This window comes from Ostrea edulis, chromosome 3 (genome assembly GCF_947568905.1).
Source record: "Ostrea edulis chromosome 3, xbOstEdul1.1, whole genome shotgun sequence".
NCBI lineage: Eukaryota > Metazoa > Mollusca > Bivalvia > Ostreida > Ostreidae > Ostrea > Ostrea edulis.
Window position 1 is genome coordinate 55298133 of NC_079166.1, and position 19991 is coordinate 55318123.

General features: G+C 36.8%; 2 protein-coding genes across 2 annotated transcripts in view; both read right to left on the reverse strand.

Moving 5' to 3' along the window:
- The window catches only part of LOC125675157 (E3 ubiquitin-protein ligase rnf213-alpha-like), a 204074-nt gene that overhangs the window by 134914 nt on the left and 49169 nt on the right, over window positions 1–19991 (reverse strand). The window contains 2 exon segments of the mRNA XM_056158173.1: window positions 5906–6130; window positions 9886–10106. Coding sequence (XP_056014148.1) covers window positions 5906–6130; window positions 9886–10106 — 446 coding nt within the window.
- LOC130052635 (uncharacterized) lies at window positions 2033–4340 on the reverse strand. Its single transcript, XM_056158175.1, has 2 exons — window positions 3776–4340; window positions 2033–3220 (listed from the first exon to the last, which is right to left on the reverse strand). Exons 1-2 carry the CDS (start codon window positions 3868–3870, stop codon window positions 2932–2934), a joined length of 384 nt encoding a protein of 127 aa, XP_056014150.1. The 5' UTR covers window positions 3871–4340; the 3' UTR covers window positions 2033–2931.

Sequence of the window (19991 nt, forward strand, 5' to 3'; positions counted from 1 at the left end):
GGCGGTGCACAGGAGAAATTTTAAAGAGAGGAAAGATTGTTTACGGGAATATTCAAATGCAGAATTGATCAAACGTTTCAGATTAGATATGAATGGAATCCAATTCGTTGAAAACATTATTGGTAATGAAATTCGAGCGGGATCTTTAAGAAATCATGCTTTAACATCAACCCAGAAATTATTATTGACACTTAGATGAAAGGTGAAGATAACGAACAGTGATCGATCTCATAACTCCTACAAGCAATACAAAATAGATAGTTGGGCAAACACGGACCCCAGGGCCGGGATTCATAAAAGTTTTTAGCAAATACTTAAGTGTTAAAGAATACTTAAATCTGAGAATTTACACTTAAATTCTCAAATTACCACTTAAGTGTATGTGAAATACTTAAGTGTAATTCTTAAACATATTTAACACATAAGTATTGACTTTAAGTTAAGTGTCCTAGGAAGGTGGCTTAAATAGATAAGAAATACTGAAGACTTTTTTTATCTGAAAGAGAAAATGGCGGTGCACAGGAGAAATTTTAAAGAGAGGAAAGATTGTTTACGGGAATATTCAAATGCAGAATTGATCAAACGTTTCAGATTAGATATGAATGGAATCCAATTCGTTGAAAACATTATTGGTAATGAAATTCGAGTGGGATCTTTAAGAAATCATGCTTTAACATCAACCCAGAAATTATTATTGACACTTAGATGCAAGGTGAAGATAACGAACAGTGATCAATCTCATAACTCCTACAAGCAATACAAAATAGATAGTTGGGCAAACACGGACCCCTGGACACACCAGAGGTGTGATCAGGTGCTTAGGAGGAGTAAGCATCCCCTGTTGACCGGTCACACCTGCCGTGAGCCCCATATCCTGATCAGGTAAACGGAGTTATCCGCAGTCAAAATCAGTGTGCCAAGAACGGCTTAACAATCGGTATGAAACACGTCAGACAGCATTTGACCCAATGCGAGGTTGTAGATACTTAGCAACGGGCAAAATGCAACTATGTAATGGGAATGACATGGGTGTTTCGCAGCCTACAGTTTCGAGGGCAATATCAGTGACACTGCAAAGCCTATCTTCGGACAGAATGGTGCAGCAATTTATCAGGTTTCCCGTGCAAGCTGACCAAATTCGTCGAAATCAAGAGCACTTTTTCCAAGTCGCAGGATTTCCTGGGATTGTTGGTGCTATTGATGGGACACATGTGCAGATTATTGCCCCAAGTGTTAATGAAAATGAATTTATAAACAGGCATCATTACCACAGCATAAATGTACAAGTAGTTTTTGATGCCAGTTACAAAATTCTTGATGTTGTGGCAAAGTGGCCTGGTTCAACCCATGATTTGAGGATTTTGAGGGAGAGTGGACTTCATGTTTTGTTTGAAAACAACCACATCCCAGTGCACACCCATCTCCTTGGCGACAGTGGCTATCCATCTCGCAGATGGTTACTCACTCCCAATCTTGAGACCCCTACCGGGTGTCCAGACCAACTACAATAGGTACGACTACATACCATATAAGTTGATATGAAATATAAAACAAGGATGTAATTCAAACGTGTGAATTACTATATATGTATATATATATATATATATATATATATAAAGCAAAATTAAATTATATAAAGTAAAAACTCATTTAACTATTATACAGGGCACATAAAAGAACACGCAGCATTGTTGAAAGGGACATTGGTAAGCTGAAACGCCGTTTCCATGTATTACATGGTGAAGTACGCCTCTCTCCACAAAAGACCTGTCAAGTAATCATAGCTTGTGCCGTGCTCCACAACATATGTAAAGATAGACAAATTCCAATTCCTGATGAAGACCCAGATGAAAACCCTAATGATGCTGAGGATGATGATACGAATCACCATGATGGGGGAGCAGTCCGTGGCAACAACAATGGGACGTTGTACAGACAACTGTTTGCTGTGACTCACTTTTGAGACATAACTGTTGCACGGAAATTTTCATTCATTGATATCTTATTAAAATATAACAATAATATATTTGTGTTTAAGTACTTTTTTTTTCTTAAAACCAAAAACAACTTCTTAATTTGAACATGTACTAAAATACAGTATAAAAAACAGTGAATATTTACAGAATATTTCAAAGTCACCAGGATTCACAGACAAACAGTCATTACTACATGTATAGGTCATTTGCCTATTGGCAGGGTCCCAAACTATGAAACAAAAATATGAACACAAATATCAAATGCAGTTTTAAACAAGATCTGCAATTATGTGAATTATATACATATTATGCATAGAATGAGATTTATGTATTTCATGTGTAATTCATATTCAGACAAGATTGAATTAAAGATAAACAAGTAAAAATCAAGAATTGTGATCCAACACTTTTGGGTGGTTGTCATTAAAGCAATGCACCACCTCAAGGTTAATTTTTTTTAAAAGGTAGGTCAAACGTCAATGTCAGAAGATCAAATCTTTTGTACAAGTAAATAGTTCTTGTCAAAAGAAATACCTTGTAAACATGCAAAGTGAAGATAATGAACAGTGATCAATCTCATAACTCCTACAAGCAATGCAAAATAGATAGATGTATAAACATGAAATATGAAAGCCCTACCACTCGCCATTCAAAAGTTATGACCGTAGGGTTAAAGTTCGCACTTTCAATAGTTTTTAAAACAACTTTTGTTTGTGAAACAATAAGCTCCTGTGTATACTAAAGTCAATAGTGATCAAGGTCACACGATGCAAATGTCATGACTTTGACCATGGATTGGCTCTACAAATAACTTAAATTCCCTTTACCTAAGGGTGCTTTGTTTCCTAGATTCTAGAGAAAAAATCAAAAATGTAAAAATGCTGTGGTATTAAACTAATCTATAGGATGTATATGATAGAAAAAATATTTGTGTTATTTATCATTAATTGAAAATTTAATACAGATCATCATCACCTATTCCTCCTTCAATTTTTTTCAATTTCATTTCACAATATTCAATTTGGAGATGAAGTTTCCGAATTGTCATTTCCTCTATTTCACTTTGCCTGTTGTGGTTGTCTGTCTGGACTTTGGCGCATCTTGTACATGTATTTCCTGCTGGCACAGAGGAAGAGGCTGAAGGAACATGTAGAGGAGCTGGCAATGGCAATCTTGGTGAGAGGGGTATGATAGGAGGCGATGTCGTGCTGAACTCAGGTTCACTCTGAACAATCTGAACATTACTACAATAAAATAAAAAAAAATAATGAGGCAATAAAGCATAACAAACTTGGCATTATTTTTTGATAATTTGGAAGTGAAATATTTCTAACTCATTACATGAAGAATTATGTTGGATCACAAGTACTGTATATACACATGAACAGACTGTTGCAGAGAGTCAAGTTTTGCTGTGTTTTTTTTATTTAAAAAAAAATTTTTTAACACCATAAAACAAGATGTGTTTGTGAAATGATTATGTATTTGTAGAAGGAAAAATGGTCTATATGTAGGTCTTGAACATTTTATGTTTTTTAAGAGAGTAAAAATGTACAATATATACTCAGATGGATGAAACCCCGATGTACAGGTATGAAACGCTCATTTGAACCTGTTAGTGGATTTAATTTAAAAATAATACATATGAAATAGAAATGTGATACCAGTATTGGCATTGATTAACACAATACACTCAATATTAATAAATTTCATGTGATTTAGCAACTTGATACATTTAAAGTAGGTTATATTTACAGTCTTGTTATCCCATCATGACTGAAAATTAATACTGAAATTACCAAATGTTCCCATCATTGGTCAGCAATTGAAGCAAGGAAGAGTCAATCCCTCCCTGTACTCCATCAATGATGGCATTTTCTTCCCCAATCACCATCTGCACTGTCTCGGCTATGACATTCAGGGGTTTGGGTGGAGGTCCTCCGCCTGTTTAATTAATTTTATAGAAGCATAATATCTTTACTGTAGTAGCTGGCCATAATTTTATTATAAAGTCATTTCAATGTGTATATGCGGTATCTTTTTTTTATATTTCCAAAACAGCTATTGTGAGCCCACTTTCACCTCTTTATTTATGGGTGCTTTCTCGGACGTCGTCGTTTGCCAATAATAAATATAGATTTTAAAAAATCAATACACTATTTCAAGTAAGGGGGAGTACGTGGTCACACGATCACGGAGGCAGTGTGACAATTCCATTTTGCCCTAAACACAATTTAAAATAAACATTCCTTGTCTTTCTAGATATAGTACGTTTGGAAAACTCTGAAGTGAAATTAATAGTTATACCGGCATGTTGATCCGCCCAACAGACGACATATGATTGGGCCCCTAATATTCATGGAAAGGATTTTCGGGCTAAGATACGATAAAAAATTTAGGATCAGGGGATAAAAATAGTGTCAGTCGGGAAACCGTACACAGACACATTTCTTTTGGGGGGGGGGGGGGGGGGGGGGGGGGGGGGTGTTACAACAAATATATAGTAACACCACCCTTAATCTGTTAATTTCTCGCCCGTTCTGCAGAAATTCTTCATTCAACCTAAAAATATATGAGCAAAATTGCAAAAGGGATTGTTTGAGTTTGATAAATGTTACCTGTTCCATTTGGGTTTTTTTATAGCTGGAAATCTCTGCTTTGGAAGTGGACAAAAGATTCTGCCACTTCTTTTCCACTTCCTCCACTGTCCTCTGTGTATTAACGGCGGAGGCATTCAGTCGCCCTGTCAACTCTTCCCAAGCTTCCTTCTTCATTCTTGACCTAACTTTGACCTCAGGATGTTCTTCTCATTTATCATAGTTACCAGCATCAGACATTCGTCCTGCGTCCAGTTTGCCTTTCTCTTCTTTCCTCTCTTTTCGTCTGTTATTTGATCCGCCATTTTGCTTCTATCGTCTGTACCGAAATTTATTTTTAAACACGGTTCCCCTCTTTTAGCACTTAAGATATATTTAAGTGTCGCATGTCTTACGTAGTTAAGTATAGCACTTAGTGTGTTTATGAATTATACTTAAGTAGTTTTACTTAACTAAGTACTCATTTAGTACTTAAGTAGACTTTTAAGTGTAAAACTTATATATTTTTATGAATCCCGGCCCAGGGGTGCAGGAATGCTGAAATTTACAATTAATGTTCCTCCTGTTCTAAATATGTTTCACACCAAATTTGGAAAGAATTGGAATGATAGCTATCAAGAATAAGTTAAAAATGTCTATTGTTCACACATTTAATAACTGACCATTTTGGCCCCACCCTGATACCAAAACCCCTACCCCTGGGATCATCAAATTTACAATTTTGGTAAAGGACTACCTGTTCTTCCTAAATATCTATTTACTTTCAATCTAGTATCAATAGCATTAAAGGTGTAATTTAAGCGTTTTCCACATAAACACTATATAACAAGTTTGGCCCCGCCCTGGGGTCAGAACCCCTACCCCGGGGATCATGAAATTTACAATTTTGGTAGAGGCCTTCCTGCTCTACATCACTATGCATTTAGTTTTTCTTACATGTGTGTGGTTCTTGAGAAGAAGATTTTTGAAAATTGGTCAATTTTGGGTAGTTTTTGCCCTGCCCCTAGGGCCCCAGGGGTGCTGGAGTCCTGAAATTTACAATTGATGTCCCCTTTGTCCCAATGATGCTTCATACCAAATTTGAAAAGAATTGGACTGGTAGTTATTAAGAAGAAGTTAAAAATGTTCAATTGTTAACACACGACGGACGGACGATAAAAACCAATTGCAATAGGTTGATCACCTGAGTTTACTCAGGTGACCTAAAAATATGATGGTTTTTCTACTTTTAGATTACATCACTTTTCTAAACTTTTTCAAATTGGCATTTACATCCAAGGATAATTAACATAATCATTTACAATATCTTAAGACAAAATTCAAATTTCTTACACACTCCATTTTGTTTTTCCTTTCAAATAATCCATCTCTTCTACAACTTTTTCCTTTCCCCACCACACAGGTCTTGTTGCATCATGGGCATCATTGAGTGCAATTTCTTCAAATGGTCTGAGTTTTCCACACAAAAAATGATACAAAGGTAGACAGCATAACCATGTAGGATCATGTGTTGTCCTTATGGAATTAATCAATTTTCCCAATGCTTCCGATACTTTTCTGAAATAAGCAAGTTTGAGACACTAAGACAGGTGAATTTTAAATCCCTTAGCTCCACGGTAACAGAATGAAGACTCTTTCTTATCAATTAGTCTGACTACTGTATCCTTGCAGTTCTGATTAGGAAGATTTTATTTCTTTATCAAATTCCTATGTACAACATTAAACCAAGGAAATAAATTAAATGTCTACATGTATGTCTAACCAGATATTATTGTAATGGCAAGCATCACAAAAGGACCCCACTTTGTGGCATTATTTGCTAAGTTCAAGATCCATAACTCTTTCCAATATAGGTCAACAAAGCCCAAACTCAAATTTGATATGTGCAACCCATTGGTACAAGTTCATGAATAAATTTTCTATTCATTAGCTGCAGGGATAGCCAAATAAAGAGGCCCATGGGTCCTGTCAGTCACCTTGACCCTGCTGTTGTTCATTTGTTGTACATGTATTTCTAAGATTGCTTTTTAATATTTTAATATTACCATGAAAACTTTTATCCCCTTATTGCTACCCCAACTCAACCCCAAAGGTCACAATATAACCATGATACAAGGTCATAAGGTCAACAACTATGATATAAAAGCCCTACCTTAAACAGTTCAGGAGATATTGCCTAGATGATTAACTTTTTTTTTCTTGAAAGTAGGTAATAATCAAGGGTCAAAGTTGCAAGATCAAAACAAAAGAGAGGTTTTTCCACAAGGAATGCATATTACATGAAACATGAAAGATATACTACTCAAAATTTGATAAGGATCATAGATATTTTTCTGTTTAAAAAATAAATAACTGCATAACTGGCAATATTGTGTCCAAGTGAAATCAAAAACGTCTTCAACAAACTTGCACGTGCATTTCATGCCATGGGAAATGCGTTTCTCATCACAGTTTATGCTTTTGCTACCATTGCATGATTTTCACTCGGGCATCGGTGTCTGATTCTTTCTAAAATTTCAAACTCACTTGAGTGTTTACACTACGTTTATCAACACAATGCCCCCTCAACGTGTAAGGTGTTGCCTGACGACAGAACAACTGGGCAGATGTATTGGAATGCTTGACGCTGGCTATTCACAACGTGACATTGCAAATGCACTAAACGTCAGCCAGAACGTTGTAAACAGGGCCTGGAACCGTCAGTAAACTTTTGATACAGCAGCACACCGACATGGGGGTGGTCGTCAGAGGTCGACAACCCAACGCCAAGACCATTTTGTGGCTCTTCAGGCACGACGCCATCCCTTCTGGACAGCAACCAGCCTACGTAACGACCTCCTGAACACCTCGGGGGTGAATGTGTCCACTCAGACGATACGGAATCGGTTTCACAAATGCAGGTCTCAACTCCAGAAGGGCATGTGTTCGAGTCCCTCTGGCTGAAGATCATGTCACTTGGACACAGAACGATTGGGTTCAAGTTCTGTTCACCGATGAGTCCAGGTATTGTTTGTACTTTACAGACAGGAGGCACCGAGTGTGGCGACGACGTGAACGTTTCCATGATGCCAACATCAGTGAACATGACCGTTATGGTGGTGGTTCCATCATGGTTTGGGGTGGAATCAGCAGGGATGGAAGAACAGATCTTCATGTCCTGGAGAGAGGAACAATGACGGGGGTGCGGTACCGGGATGAGATCCTCGATGTTTACGTCAGACCCTACAGTGGTGCTGTTGGCCCTGAGTTTATCCTGATGGATGATAATGCCCGTCCTCATCGCGCCAGGGTGGTGGAGCAGTACCTTCAGCAGGAGACAATTGTCCGTATGGACTGGCCAGCGCACTCGCCGGACTTGAACCCGATTGAGCATGTATGGAACATGCTGCAGGTTGCCCTTTCACGCCATAGACCACAACCCACGACTTTGGCAGAGCTCGGAAACGCCCTCGTTGAAAAGTGGAACAACCTTCCCATTGGAAACATCCGGGTGCTTATTGACAGCATGGCTCGACGTTGTCAAGACGTCATTGATGCAAGGGGAGGCCATACCCGGTATTGACACTACATCGACTAAGTGTAATGATGGACTATCCCCAAAAACTGTGTAATTCTTTCTCTGGTTTACTGTTAACTTTTTGTAATGAAATGCGTTTTGGTATTGTTTTCAGATTTCAAGCACTCCGTATTGATAAAAGTTCATGCCGTTAATGAATTTTCATTCATAACCTGAGTAAACATGTTTCTGAGTCAAATTTATGTCTTTTGTTATGTTAGTGGTAAATTACACACATATAACCTAGTGATCCTTATCAAATTTTGAGTAGTATATATAATTGCCCATTCAAAAGTTATGAGCAATGTTAAACTTTTGATTTGTTTTGAAATGTCAGTCAAACTCCAAGGTCAAGGTCAAAGATCATGGTATGAAATTATGGTCTTATCATAAAGAATCTATTAAGTATACACAAAATATGAAAGCCTTACTTAAAATAGTTCCAATAATTAAATATTGTCTATGTTAGGTTTTCTTTAAAGTAGGTCAAACTCATAGGTCAACATCACATGGTATCAAAACAAAGGTCTTGCCACAACAAATGCACATGCATATAATCTCAGGGTTTGACACTAAGGCATGTCCGACCGACCGAGTCTACTAAATGATAGGTCCGATCGGGTAAACTGTCGATTTACTAGTCCGACTGGTCGTGTTAAAAATAAACAAGAAACTTTACTTTAAACCACAAGATATTGTATTCTTAGCCTTAAACAAGATGTGTTTGTAAAACACATATGCCCCCCATGGTGCAAAATTGAAAAGGGTTATACACACACACATCATTTAATTGAGAGTAGTATCATCAATTCAAAATATTGAGCAGACAATATCTTCCTATATCAAGAGTGGACTGACCATGTGACCTAAAAATCAATAGGGGTCATCAACTCCTGAAGATGTACCAGTGTACCAAGTTTGATGTCTGTCAAGCAAAGGGTTCTTAAGATATTGAATGGACACTATATTCCTATGTCCAATTTGACCCTTGACTTTTGACCATGTGACCTTAAAATAATTAGTAGTCATTTTCTCCTGAAGATGTACCAGTGTACCAAGTTTGATGTCTGTCACGCAAAGGGTTCTCAAGATACTGAGTGGACAGTATATATTCCTATGTACAGTTTAACCCTTGACCTTTGACCACGCGACCTCAAGATCAATAGGTGTCATCATCTCCTGAAGATGTACCAGTGTACCAAGTTTAATGTCTGTCAAGCAAAGGGTTCTCAAGATATGGAGCAGACAGTATATTCCAATGTCCAGTTTGACCCTTGACCTTTGACCATATGATCTGAAAATCAATAGGGGTCGTCTTCTCCTGAAGACGTACCAGTGTACCACGTTTGATGTCTGTCAAGCAAAGAGTTCTCAAGATATTGAACAGACAGTATATTCCTATGTCCAGCTTGACCCTTGACCTTTAAACATATGACCTCAAAATCAATAGGGGTCATCTACTCCTTAGGATGTACCAGTGTGCCAAGTTTAATGTCTTTCAAGCAAAGGGTTCTCAAGATATTGAGCGGACATTATATTCCTATGTCCAGAGTAGACCAACCGACCGACCGTCAGTACATCAGTATTTTGCAAAAGAATTTGTCCTACATGCAGTCTCTAGAAAGCTTTTTATTGATCGATTGCATATTGTTCAATGTCCAACTTGAGAATTTTTCACTCATACGGAGATGTTGAAAGCTTAAGTTTTTAAAAAGTCACATAAGTGAGGTTCATAAATTTGTAAATAGTTTCTTACGGTATCATTCCTTTGTAACTTTCCTTCAAGTTTTCATATGCAGGGCATTTTCTATCTTTGGAGTTTCCATCCAAGACCAAACTTTCAAATAGAATATTTTTCTCTCTTTGATTTAACGGAAATTTAAAGTCATCCAAAACACACACGAGTCCAATCGCACCAATGATGTCTTTGCTTTTCTGAAGATCTTCGAACTTTGGTTTCAAAACCTCAAACACCGCCTGCAATGTATCATCAACATTCCTGAATAATACATAATAATAATACATGGTCACTGTACAGTTAAATCTAAGTAACACGTAGGGGCATGCCCGCCGACGTGATTTTTGATCGATTGAAATTGACAGATGTGGGTTTTTTTTATTTGCTAGAGAAATAAAGATTTTTTTTTACAAATAAGTGCTAGTATTAATATTTTTTTCTTCATGCACACTTTATAATTTTACATAAAATCCAGCTCTCAAAATTCCAAAACCCAGGAAACCACCTGAGGAGTGCGAGCACCAAGATTTCTAAAAATCAATATATGCACCCAGGGGTGCATGAGCCGAGTTGCATGGGATACATTGTAAAGTCAGGAATGATGTGGTATATTTATAATTGTGAAGAACTAATTGTTGGATATAATGTCCATCATTATATACAGTCCCTGAAAAGTTTAATTTTTCCATTTGCTCACCGTTCACTCACCGTGCGTTCGCCGTTCGTTCAGCATGCGTTCACCGTTCGTTCAGCCTGCGTTCACCGTGCGCTCTCCGTTCACAGTTTTGCGTTCAGCATGCGCTCACCGTTCACAAAGCGTTCAGCATGCGCTCACTGTTCGTTCATCGTTCAGTATTTTTATTGTCATTCGGAACACCAAAGTGAAAGGACCAATCTTGATAGCAAGGCGAAAATGAAAATTGAACGTGTGTGTAAGAGTGGAAGGATACTTTCTTACTATATCAGAAATTTAATTTTGAAGTACAAAATGTCAGGATTATCCACTGTGAATGCCGAAAGGTTCATTTGAGCTTTTATTAAAAACAATTCTAAATGAGAGACGAATATAAGAGCTTGTCGTTATGAATATAACTCAAGTACAAAAAATAAGGCAGTTTCGGGTAATGAAAACCTCTTCCCCTGTGTTCACAATTTAGCATTTACAAGTTCGGGCACAAATTATTATAATTATTTTGCATTGCTTGACAAAAGTTTTAAACAGGTCACCCCCCCCCCCCATCTACTTTGAAAAATAAAAACAAACAATGCTACATAATGTACATTGTACCGTATGTACGCGTCAGATTGTCAAACTGATATGGCTATTTTTACGCCTATATTTATGAAAGACATTGTCAATAAACTGATATTTACTACTCTTGCCAAATTTGAAACTTTTGTAACATTTGTCCTTAATGCTAAGATGTAATTGTTTATCTGGTACGTTTCTGCATTAGCCTTTAAACATTCTACGGGTAGTTCAGTATAATAAACAGTTTTATATACATCAAATATTATAGGGTTATTGAACTTATATCGGTGAATATTGGCACGAGTTGGCTGTGAAAATGCACGAGCTTGCGAGTGCATTTTGACAGCCAACGAGTGCCAATATTCACCTATATAAGTTCAATAACCCTTTTATTATACTGAGCGAAGCTCGGACGGGCCGAAGGGCCGTCCGCGAAGCAAGGCTCTAAAGGTAACACGTATGTAAAAGAAAAAAAGTCAAAATCAGCAAAAGAAAAAGAGATAATCTCTATATAAGTTCACTGAAATTTTCGTGATCCATATGGGCGCCGCCATTTATTTTTTCATAACCTGCTTCAACAGTTATTCGTGTTTTATTTTGAATGCCAATAATAGAAGACTCTAACGTGCAATTCGTAATTTAAACACTCAGTTTGTTCAAAGTGAATAGTATAATTATCATTGTAACAGGTTTTAGCAAATAAATACATATAAAACCGTAATATGACTAAATAGATGAACGAATTCATGAGTTTCTTTGAATAAGAGTATACGATAAAATTACGGTTACTTTTTTACCATTTTGAATTTATTGGTTAATTTTGTTTAGTTTTAACGGCCTTTTTCATTGTATACGGAATGTATTATTGTTGTTTATACTTGTTTGCTTTGAAAAAGAGAAAAAAGTCAAGGCTAAATGTGACGTCACAATGCACAGTTTACGTCGCCTTGCGTTTTATTTCCCGCGTTCTATGAATAGGCGGATCATGTAAAACTGTTGTCCCCATATAAACTCCTTTAATATTGAGATGTTACTGGGTGTTTAGGGCAAGGAAATTTCATTCAAAATATATATTTTTAAATGAATCATAATCTACTGTACTTAATGGAATTATGATTACCACTCGGGACACGGAGTTACGTACATGCTTCGCTCGGTCCAACGGTCACACCGTATACATATTATAGCTAAAGTATTTGGTTGTTAAGTTATATCCATTTTCACTCAAACTACTCCAAAATAGACGAGAATTCATCAATATTGCCAGTGTGCAATAACAGCATGCATTTCTTAACTGTTCAATATTCAACCCGTCATTAATGCATGAAGCAAACTGATTTTGTAAATGGGGACATCATAATTTATGTACAGTAAAACATAATGCTTAAGTAAATATCAAATACCGGCTCTGTCAAATTCGGAGGACCGTCGTCTGCCATTTTTGCTTGTTTACGTCGTTACGGTAACGTCAATATTGAACGCTCATACTCGGAATGTTTCGGGCGCATACAATTTACGCAATGTAAAGTTAGCGTTCAATAAATTCTCAGGATATTGAACGCTAACATTCTCTAGATTTTACGCAGATTTTATATTAGACTATTTATTAGCTATATAATAAATACAAATATTGCACGATCTAACTGCAATCTATGGTCACATCAATAATAAAAATAGAAAGTTTTGTACTGATTATTTCCTCGGGTCGATGTAGCTGCGACAAATGAATGACACAAAATGTAAGTGGGAATATTTACTACTGTTAGGAGTGTTGTTTGTTTATACTGCATCTATCTTGACTCCTTTCGGGGGCGTTTGTTAATTACAGGTATCCCAAACGATCAAGCTCGTAAAGTTTGAAGCCCTACATGAACATCTGTTAATTCTGGATGTCACTACACATGTAGACTATAGTGTTTTCCTTTTCACATGCATTGTTTATATATTATACCCATGCATTAAATGTATCTGTATATGTAATGGTATACACAATGTACATACGAAATTTGCTTTTATTTGTGTATGACTGTTGCATGTATCAATGTACAATTTGCGATAATTTCATGAAATATATACATGTATACCCGGTACTTGTACAAAAATATATTACATTGAATATATCCAGAACTGCAAAAATATGCTGTATCACGATTCCGGTTTACCATGTATTTAATTTTTTATTAATTGATGAAATATACATGTACATGTATATTATTACTTGATTATGAAATAAGTAAAATCCCAGGGAAAAATCCGAAACATTCCAAGTAAATAGATCATTTTGCGTTCAGCGTGCACTCAGCGTTCGTTCACCATTCACTTTGCGCTCTGCGTTTGCTCACCAAATTGTGTTCACCATTTGCTCTGCGTTCGTTCACCGTGCGTTCACTGTTCGCTCACCATGCGTTCACCGTTCACTCGCCGTTCAAGTGGGAAAGAAGAACGTTTCAGGGACTGTACATGTACATAACACTTCTTTCTAAATTGGGTAGATTCCTTCACAAAAGTAATAGACTGGAGTTAATCCATTATGTCATCCAAATTCCAAAGTAACATACTACATGTAGTACACAATTTCTTTTTCTTTCATTCTCGGTTGACATTTCGGTTGATTTCCCGAAAATCAATAGTCTTCCCTACCTAGTATCAACAATCTAGTTTGACCTTTTATCTATTTTCTCCAAAATCTATAGTGGTCTTCCTTACCTGATACCTTACCCATCCAACAATACCTCCAAATTTCAATTGATTCGGATTTAAACTTTTAGAGTTATCATGCAGATCCAGATATTTCTAAAATTTTCAATCTTTTTTCATGACTGTGACCTTGACCTTTTTTCTCCAAAATCAATAGGGGGTCTTCTTAACCTGCTATTCAACAATATAACCAAGTTTCATTTGATTCAGTTTTAAACTTTTCGAGTTACTGTCCAGAAACCATATTTGTCTGAAGTTTTCAATCTATTTTCAGTCACTGTGACCTTCACCTTTAACCTTTTTTCTCCAAAATCAATAGGGGCCTTGCTTTGCTGGTATCCAACAATATATCCAAGTTTCATTTGATTCAAATTAAAAATTTTAGAGTTATTTTCCTGAAACCAAAATATTTTGGAATTTTAAATCTATTTTCAGTCACTGTGACCTTGACCTTCAACCTTTTTTCTCCAAAATCAATAGAGGTCTTCCTTACCTGGTACATAACAATATCTTTAAGTATCATTTGATTCGGATTTAAACTTTCTGAGTTATCATCCAGAAACCAAATTTTTTTTGAAATTTTCATTCTATTTTCGGTCACTGTGACCTTGACCTTTGACCATTTTTCTCCAAAATTAATAGGGGTCTTCCTTACCTGGTACCCAACAATATATCTAAGTTTCATTTGATTAGATTGTAAACTTTTCAAGTTATCATCCGGAAACCAATTGTTGACGCCCAACCGCCCGCGCACCCGCCCGCCCACATCACCAAACCAATAGCTGAGTTCAACTTCATTGCAACTCGGCTAAAAAGTATGTCAGTCAAGTGCATTCAAGATTTCTACATATTTTAATGATGAATCTATTTAGGAAGCAAGCACAAAGAAAAAAAGAACTGAAAATTTTCGTTATAAAACTTTTTTCGCTAAAAGGCGACAACTTTGGTGACACGCTGATAGTTGTGACATGTAAACATAAACAGGGCTGTACCTTGTTTTGAAAATGAAAAGTTTAGATGTCTAAAATACATCTTTGCATCAGGTTATTGAAATTTAAGTTTGTTGCTATGGTTTACACACATCAAATACTATTATATTATCTATTAAATATCTAAATAAATTTTTGTACCAAAATTGTGTCCATGTACTATGGTGTATTTAGGACAAGCAAATTGCTTCTTAAGTTGGAAAATATTATGTCGTTCGAACGAGATATCTTGTTCGCACAGCTCATTATCTCATTCCAACGACATATTATCTCGTTCGCACGACTTATTATCTCATTCACACAACACAATATCTTGTTCGCACGACATATTATCTCGTTCGCACGACTTATCATTGGTTTAAAGTCGTCAATACCCAGGTCCGTAGAAAGCCTTAGCTTAGGGGATTTTACATGGGGGGGGGGGGGGGGGTTACAAATAATTTCATATTTAAACAAGGTCAATTTTAATCATGAATGAGGGATGCAAAATCCCAAGCATAGTTTGTGACTCGTTTTAAATTAGTTACTTCGTTACTGCCTTGACATGGACAACAGACACAAACGTGACCAGAAAACCCTCTAAAAAGGGGGAAATTTTGTTTCTAAATACCATCCAGTCAAACACAAACTCCATTTGACATGCTTGTCATGGCCATTTAATGATACATTGTACAAATATAATACAATGTATGCGCCAATGATGATAATATGGCAGCACAAGATAAATGAATATAGATATTAAGCAATAGAAATACCATCTTGATCCAAGGGAGCCTGGAAGAAACAGTACCCCCCGGAGACAGCATTCTATGCAAAATTATGCCTAACCCGGTAACAGTGAACAATCACTCCGGACAGGAACTTTGGAAGTCTGAAATGCACATCCACAGTCAATGAACTATTGATCCACCCATGACGCTGAAACGAGAAATTAACAAACCGGAAACGACAACCGAAGAACAAATTGATAGAGATACTAAGGGACACGAAAATTGAGGGGAAGAGGGAGGGTGGGTTTCAAATGTTTTAGCGTCTGCTCTGCTCGAATGATGAAATGAAAAGGAGTAATTTATGACATGCGCGCAGAAATAAAAATAGGAATTTCGTACGACGAACCCGATGCATTTGAAATTTAATCAAGATAAAGCTACACGAAATAACCCGGTTTATCCATATTAGATAAACCCCATTATTTCGTTACTGCCTTGACATGGACAACAGACACAAACTTGACCAGAAAACCCTCTAAAAAAGGGGAAAATTTGTTTCTAAATACCATCCAGTTAAACACAAACTCCATTTGGCATGCTTGTCATGGCCATTTAATGATACATTGGAGAAAGTACAAATATAATACAATGTATGCGCCGATGATGATAATATGGCAGCATAAGATAAATTAATATAGATATTAAGCAATAGAAATACCATCTTGATCCAAGGGAGCCTGGAAAAAACAGTACCCCCCAGAGACAGCATTCTATGCAAAATTATGCCAAATGGGTCATGGGACAGAGTCGAACGACCCATCCGCCACAAAAACTGAGGCGGCAATTTTGCTGCCCAAAATAACAATCCAAGGCACACTAATTGTGTCGAAATTGAAGGTACAAATTGTACCGCACGACTATCAAAATTGCAGAAAAGACGCAAATCCCGCCCTATGAAACAGCATATTAAAAGAGAAAATGCAAATTGCATATCAAAAAGCACCAATTGTGCCCAAATCAGGTACCAGTTGCACCCCATAACTAAGTTACTAAAGGCGCAAATCGCGCCCTATGAAAATGTATACGTGTATTACATGAAATGCAAATTGCACACACAAACACAACATTGGCTCATGACAAGCATTAAGGAAATGTTGGTGAACCAAAACTACAATGGATGAAATGATCCAGGGCATTCCTTAAAGTATTGATAAAAATGCTGTTGCCCAAGTCTGACAAATGAACTCCATCTTTTCTAAACAATTCCTTGTGTTGAACCTTTATATCTGGATAACTGATTTATATCTGGATAACTGATTGATGCACCTCGTCCCTGAAACTTATTGATGACAAATGTTGCACATGCACCATTAATCCTACATCTACACTTTTGAACTTCCGAGTTCGCAAGGCAGTTAACCTAATTATTTCGAGGCAAAATGTGAGAGCAAATAATAAAAGTTTTGGGGAGTAAGTTAGCAATATTAGCCAAAGTTGACTTAAAATATTTTTGAAGGCCTCTTAGCGTATTGTGTGCCTGACCAATATTGTTGCCCCCACAATGAATAATGATAATAATGATAATATTTGGAACCTCATTACGAGCCAAGAAAAACTGTGGGATATAACTGCTCCCAAACCATACCACAGATTCCATGCCATAAGATGGTGGATGATTCTCGACCAAGTTGATCTTGATTAGCATTCCATGCATATACATGCGCCCAGTGAATAACTGATGAACCTAGTATCCAAATGGAATCTAAACATAAAATTGAAATTGATAAGTATAAAATCAAAATGTTAAAATTGGTCTTAATTTTAACAGAAGTCCATATTCAGACAGCAACTCAATAGAAAAGTCATTGTGCCAATGGTCTTATGTAGGATTTGTAAGCTGCTGACTGACACCTTCCCATTTGTTTAATAACTTCCTCGGAAAACCCTTTCAAGTATAAATGGGTTGCCCCCCCCCCCCCCCCCCCCCCCCCCCCAAATAGTCATTGAAATAGTATCAATGCCCAAACCTAAGAAACCCAAACAAGTAGAAGGTCCTTCCTTTTTTTCTACAGCTAAAGGAATACCCAATTCTAAGCATAACACTTCAAACTGCCCCATTAAGTCCTTGCACTCAAATGAATTGGCACTACCAATGAACATGAAGTCATCTAAATAGTGAACAATACTTTCCGATTTGGATCTACGAGACAATTCCCAATGCAGAAATGTAGAAAATTTCTCAAGTAAAGAGCACGACAATGAACAGCCCATAGGTAAACACTTGTCAATATAATGTGAACCCGTATGTTTCAAGTCGAATAAACAAAAATCCTGTGGACAAACTGGTAACAGTCGAAATGCACTGGAAATATCCATTTTTGCTAATAAAGCACCCTCACCCTTACTTGCAATTAAAGAAATTGCATCATCAAAGGTGGAATAATTTACTGAACATGGATTGGGGTCTATAAAGTCATTAACACTGTTGCCAGGAGGATATGACAGATTGGTGATCATTCGCCAACCACCTTGCTTCTTTGGGACTATGCCAATGGTGTTGCAACGCAAATTAGATATGGGAGGATACGAAAATGGACCCAATATTCTCCCTAACTGAACTTCTTTATCAATTTTTTCTTGTACCTGCAAACTATATTGAAATGCTGATATCATGTTCTTAAACTCCACCCTCCTCCTGGGACCATTAATATTCAAAGAAAATCCTGACTTGAAACCCAGAGATAAACGATTAGCATCTTGGACATATGGGTATGTTGATAACAATTTATCCAAATATTGTGAATTGATAGGTGAATAACCCAAATCCCACAAATCTTGACAATTATGTGGCAGAATTGAATTGTGACCAGCCTTTTGAATACTGGGAATGCTGGTTCCTGGAATGAAGATGTGAACGATTGTTAGAATTAGATTGAGATGATGGTTGATCTGACACAGCAGTTGCATTAGCCTTGTAACATTTAACTAATGGGTGGAAATTATTGCATTTAAGACTACTATGCAAATAATTACAATTTGGCTTGTTGCAGATACCCTGATAATTATAACTGTAGCATTTATTGCGGGGCTGTAATGACTGCTGATGTGATACAATATTAGTATATGCAGTTGATGGTTGCATGTAAATCATCCACAACTCTGCATCCACGGATGCCCAACTCATTGAGGTGTTACAAGATTTTTTGAGTCGAAATTGAATATCATAATCCAACCAGTTGCCTTTGATTTTTTCAGCTCCCCTCTTTATCAATGCCAAATATCTAAACAAAGGGATTGCGTCTGTTGGATGTCTGACCAAATAAACTGATGCAAAACTTGCAAACTCATCTAGCCATTGGGACATATTTGAGATTTTCTGCTCCTTCTGCTTAGGTTTAACCTGAAATCCTCCATCTTCATGCAAACACAACCTGATTTTGTTGAGTTGAAGTTGGGTCATGAAAAAGGAGGGTACCAAAATTACAAAACTGATTATTGCAAATTTTGTCTTTAATATTTTGAGGCAAATGTACTGCTAGTGGTGACACTGCACTAATAAATGGATTAGGCAAATCATTGAGAGGGTCAAAATGAACCGTACCTGGATTATTTAGAGCTGGACCATTTTTCACAGCCACAGGTTGCTCGTGAATTGCATGTAAAGGTATTGCAGTAGCTGCCCTCTGCATCTGAGTTCCAATAGGTTGCTCAGGTTCTAAAGATCCAGACGTCGATTGCTCCAAGATGTCGCATTCTGGCTCCACACGAGGTTGAGTGGCTGCGGTTAGGCCTACTCGCTGTTTTTTCGGCCTAGGTGCGGAATTTGCTATCCTCCTCCTGGCATAGGGACTCTTCAACTTCGATGCTCTTGATGCGCGAAGCATATTTAAATTTCACTGATACTAAATTAGGTGATGGCAATCGATTGAATATTGATAAAAAGTTTTAGCGTTTGCTCTGCTCGAATCACGAAATGAAAAGGAGTCATCTATGACATGCGCGCAGAAATGAAAATTGGAATTTCGTACGACGAACCCGATGCATTTGAAATTTAATCAAAGATAAAGCTGTACATAATAACCCGGTTTATCCATATTAGATAAACCCCATTACCAAGGTGTATATTCCTGTTTTGTTGGCTTCCAAAATATGAAATATCCTTTATGCAGAGAATTAATAAAAGGCCAATTCAAGCTGCAGAATTTACATTCTCAAGACATTTTCTTTTTACTTTGACGCCACATCTTCACTCAAAGAAATCAAAGAACTTATTTTTGATAGATAACTGTGTCTTTTCTGGTAAAAGAGGAAAGCATTTGAAAAATATTTATTTTTTAAAAACTCCAAATTAAACGTGTACATATAGTTCATTTCTTTTATTTTAAAATGGTCCTTTCGTTTTTCGAAGAAATAACTAGTTAATTCCATTTACACAAGAAGTACTATTAAAGGCATGTGATTAAATGTTCCAATTTA

Bases quoted from the DNA above. Each gene is read 5' to 3' on its own strand.
- LOC130052635 (XM_056158175.1), bottom strand. From the start codon at position 3,870: ATGGTGATTGGGGAAGAAAATGCCATCATTGATGGAGTACAGGGAGGG. The intron at 3,221-3,775 runs GTAATTTCAGTA...ATTTTATTGTAG, and splicing joins ACCAATGATGGGAACATTTG to TAATGTTCAGATTGTTCAGA.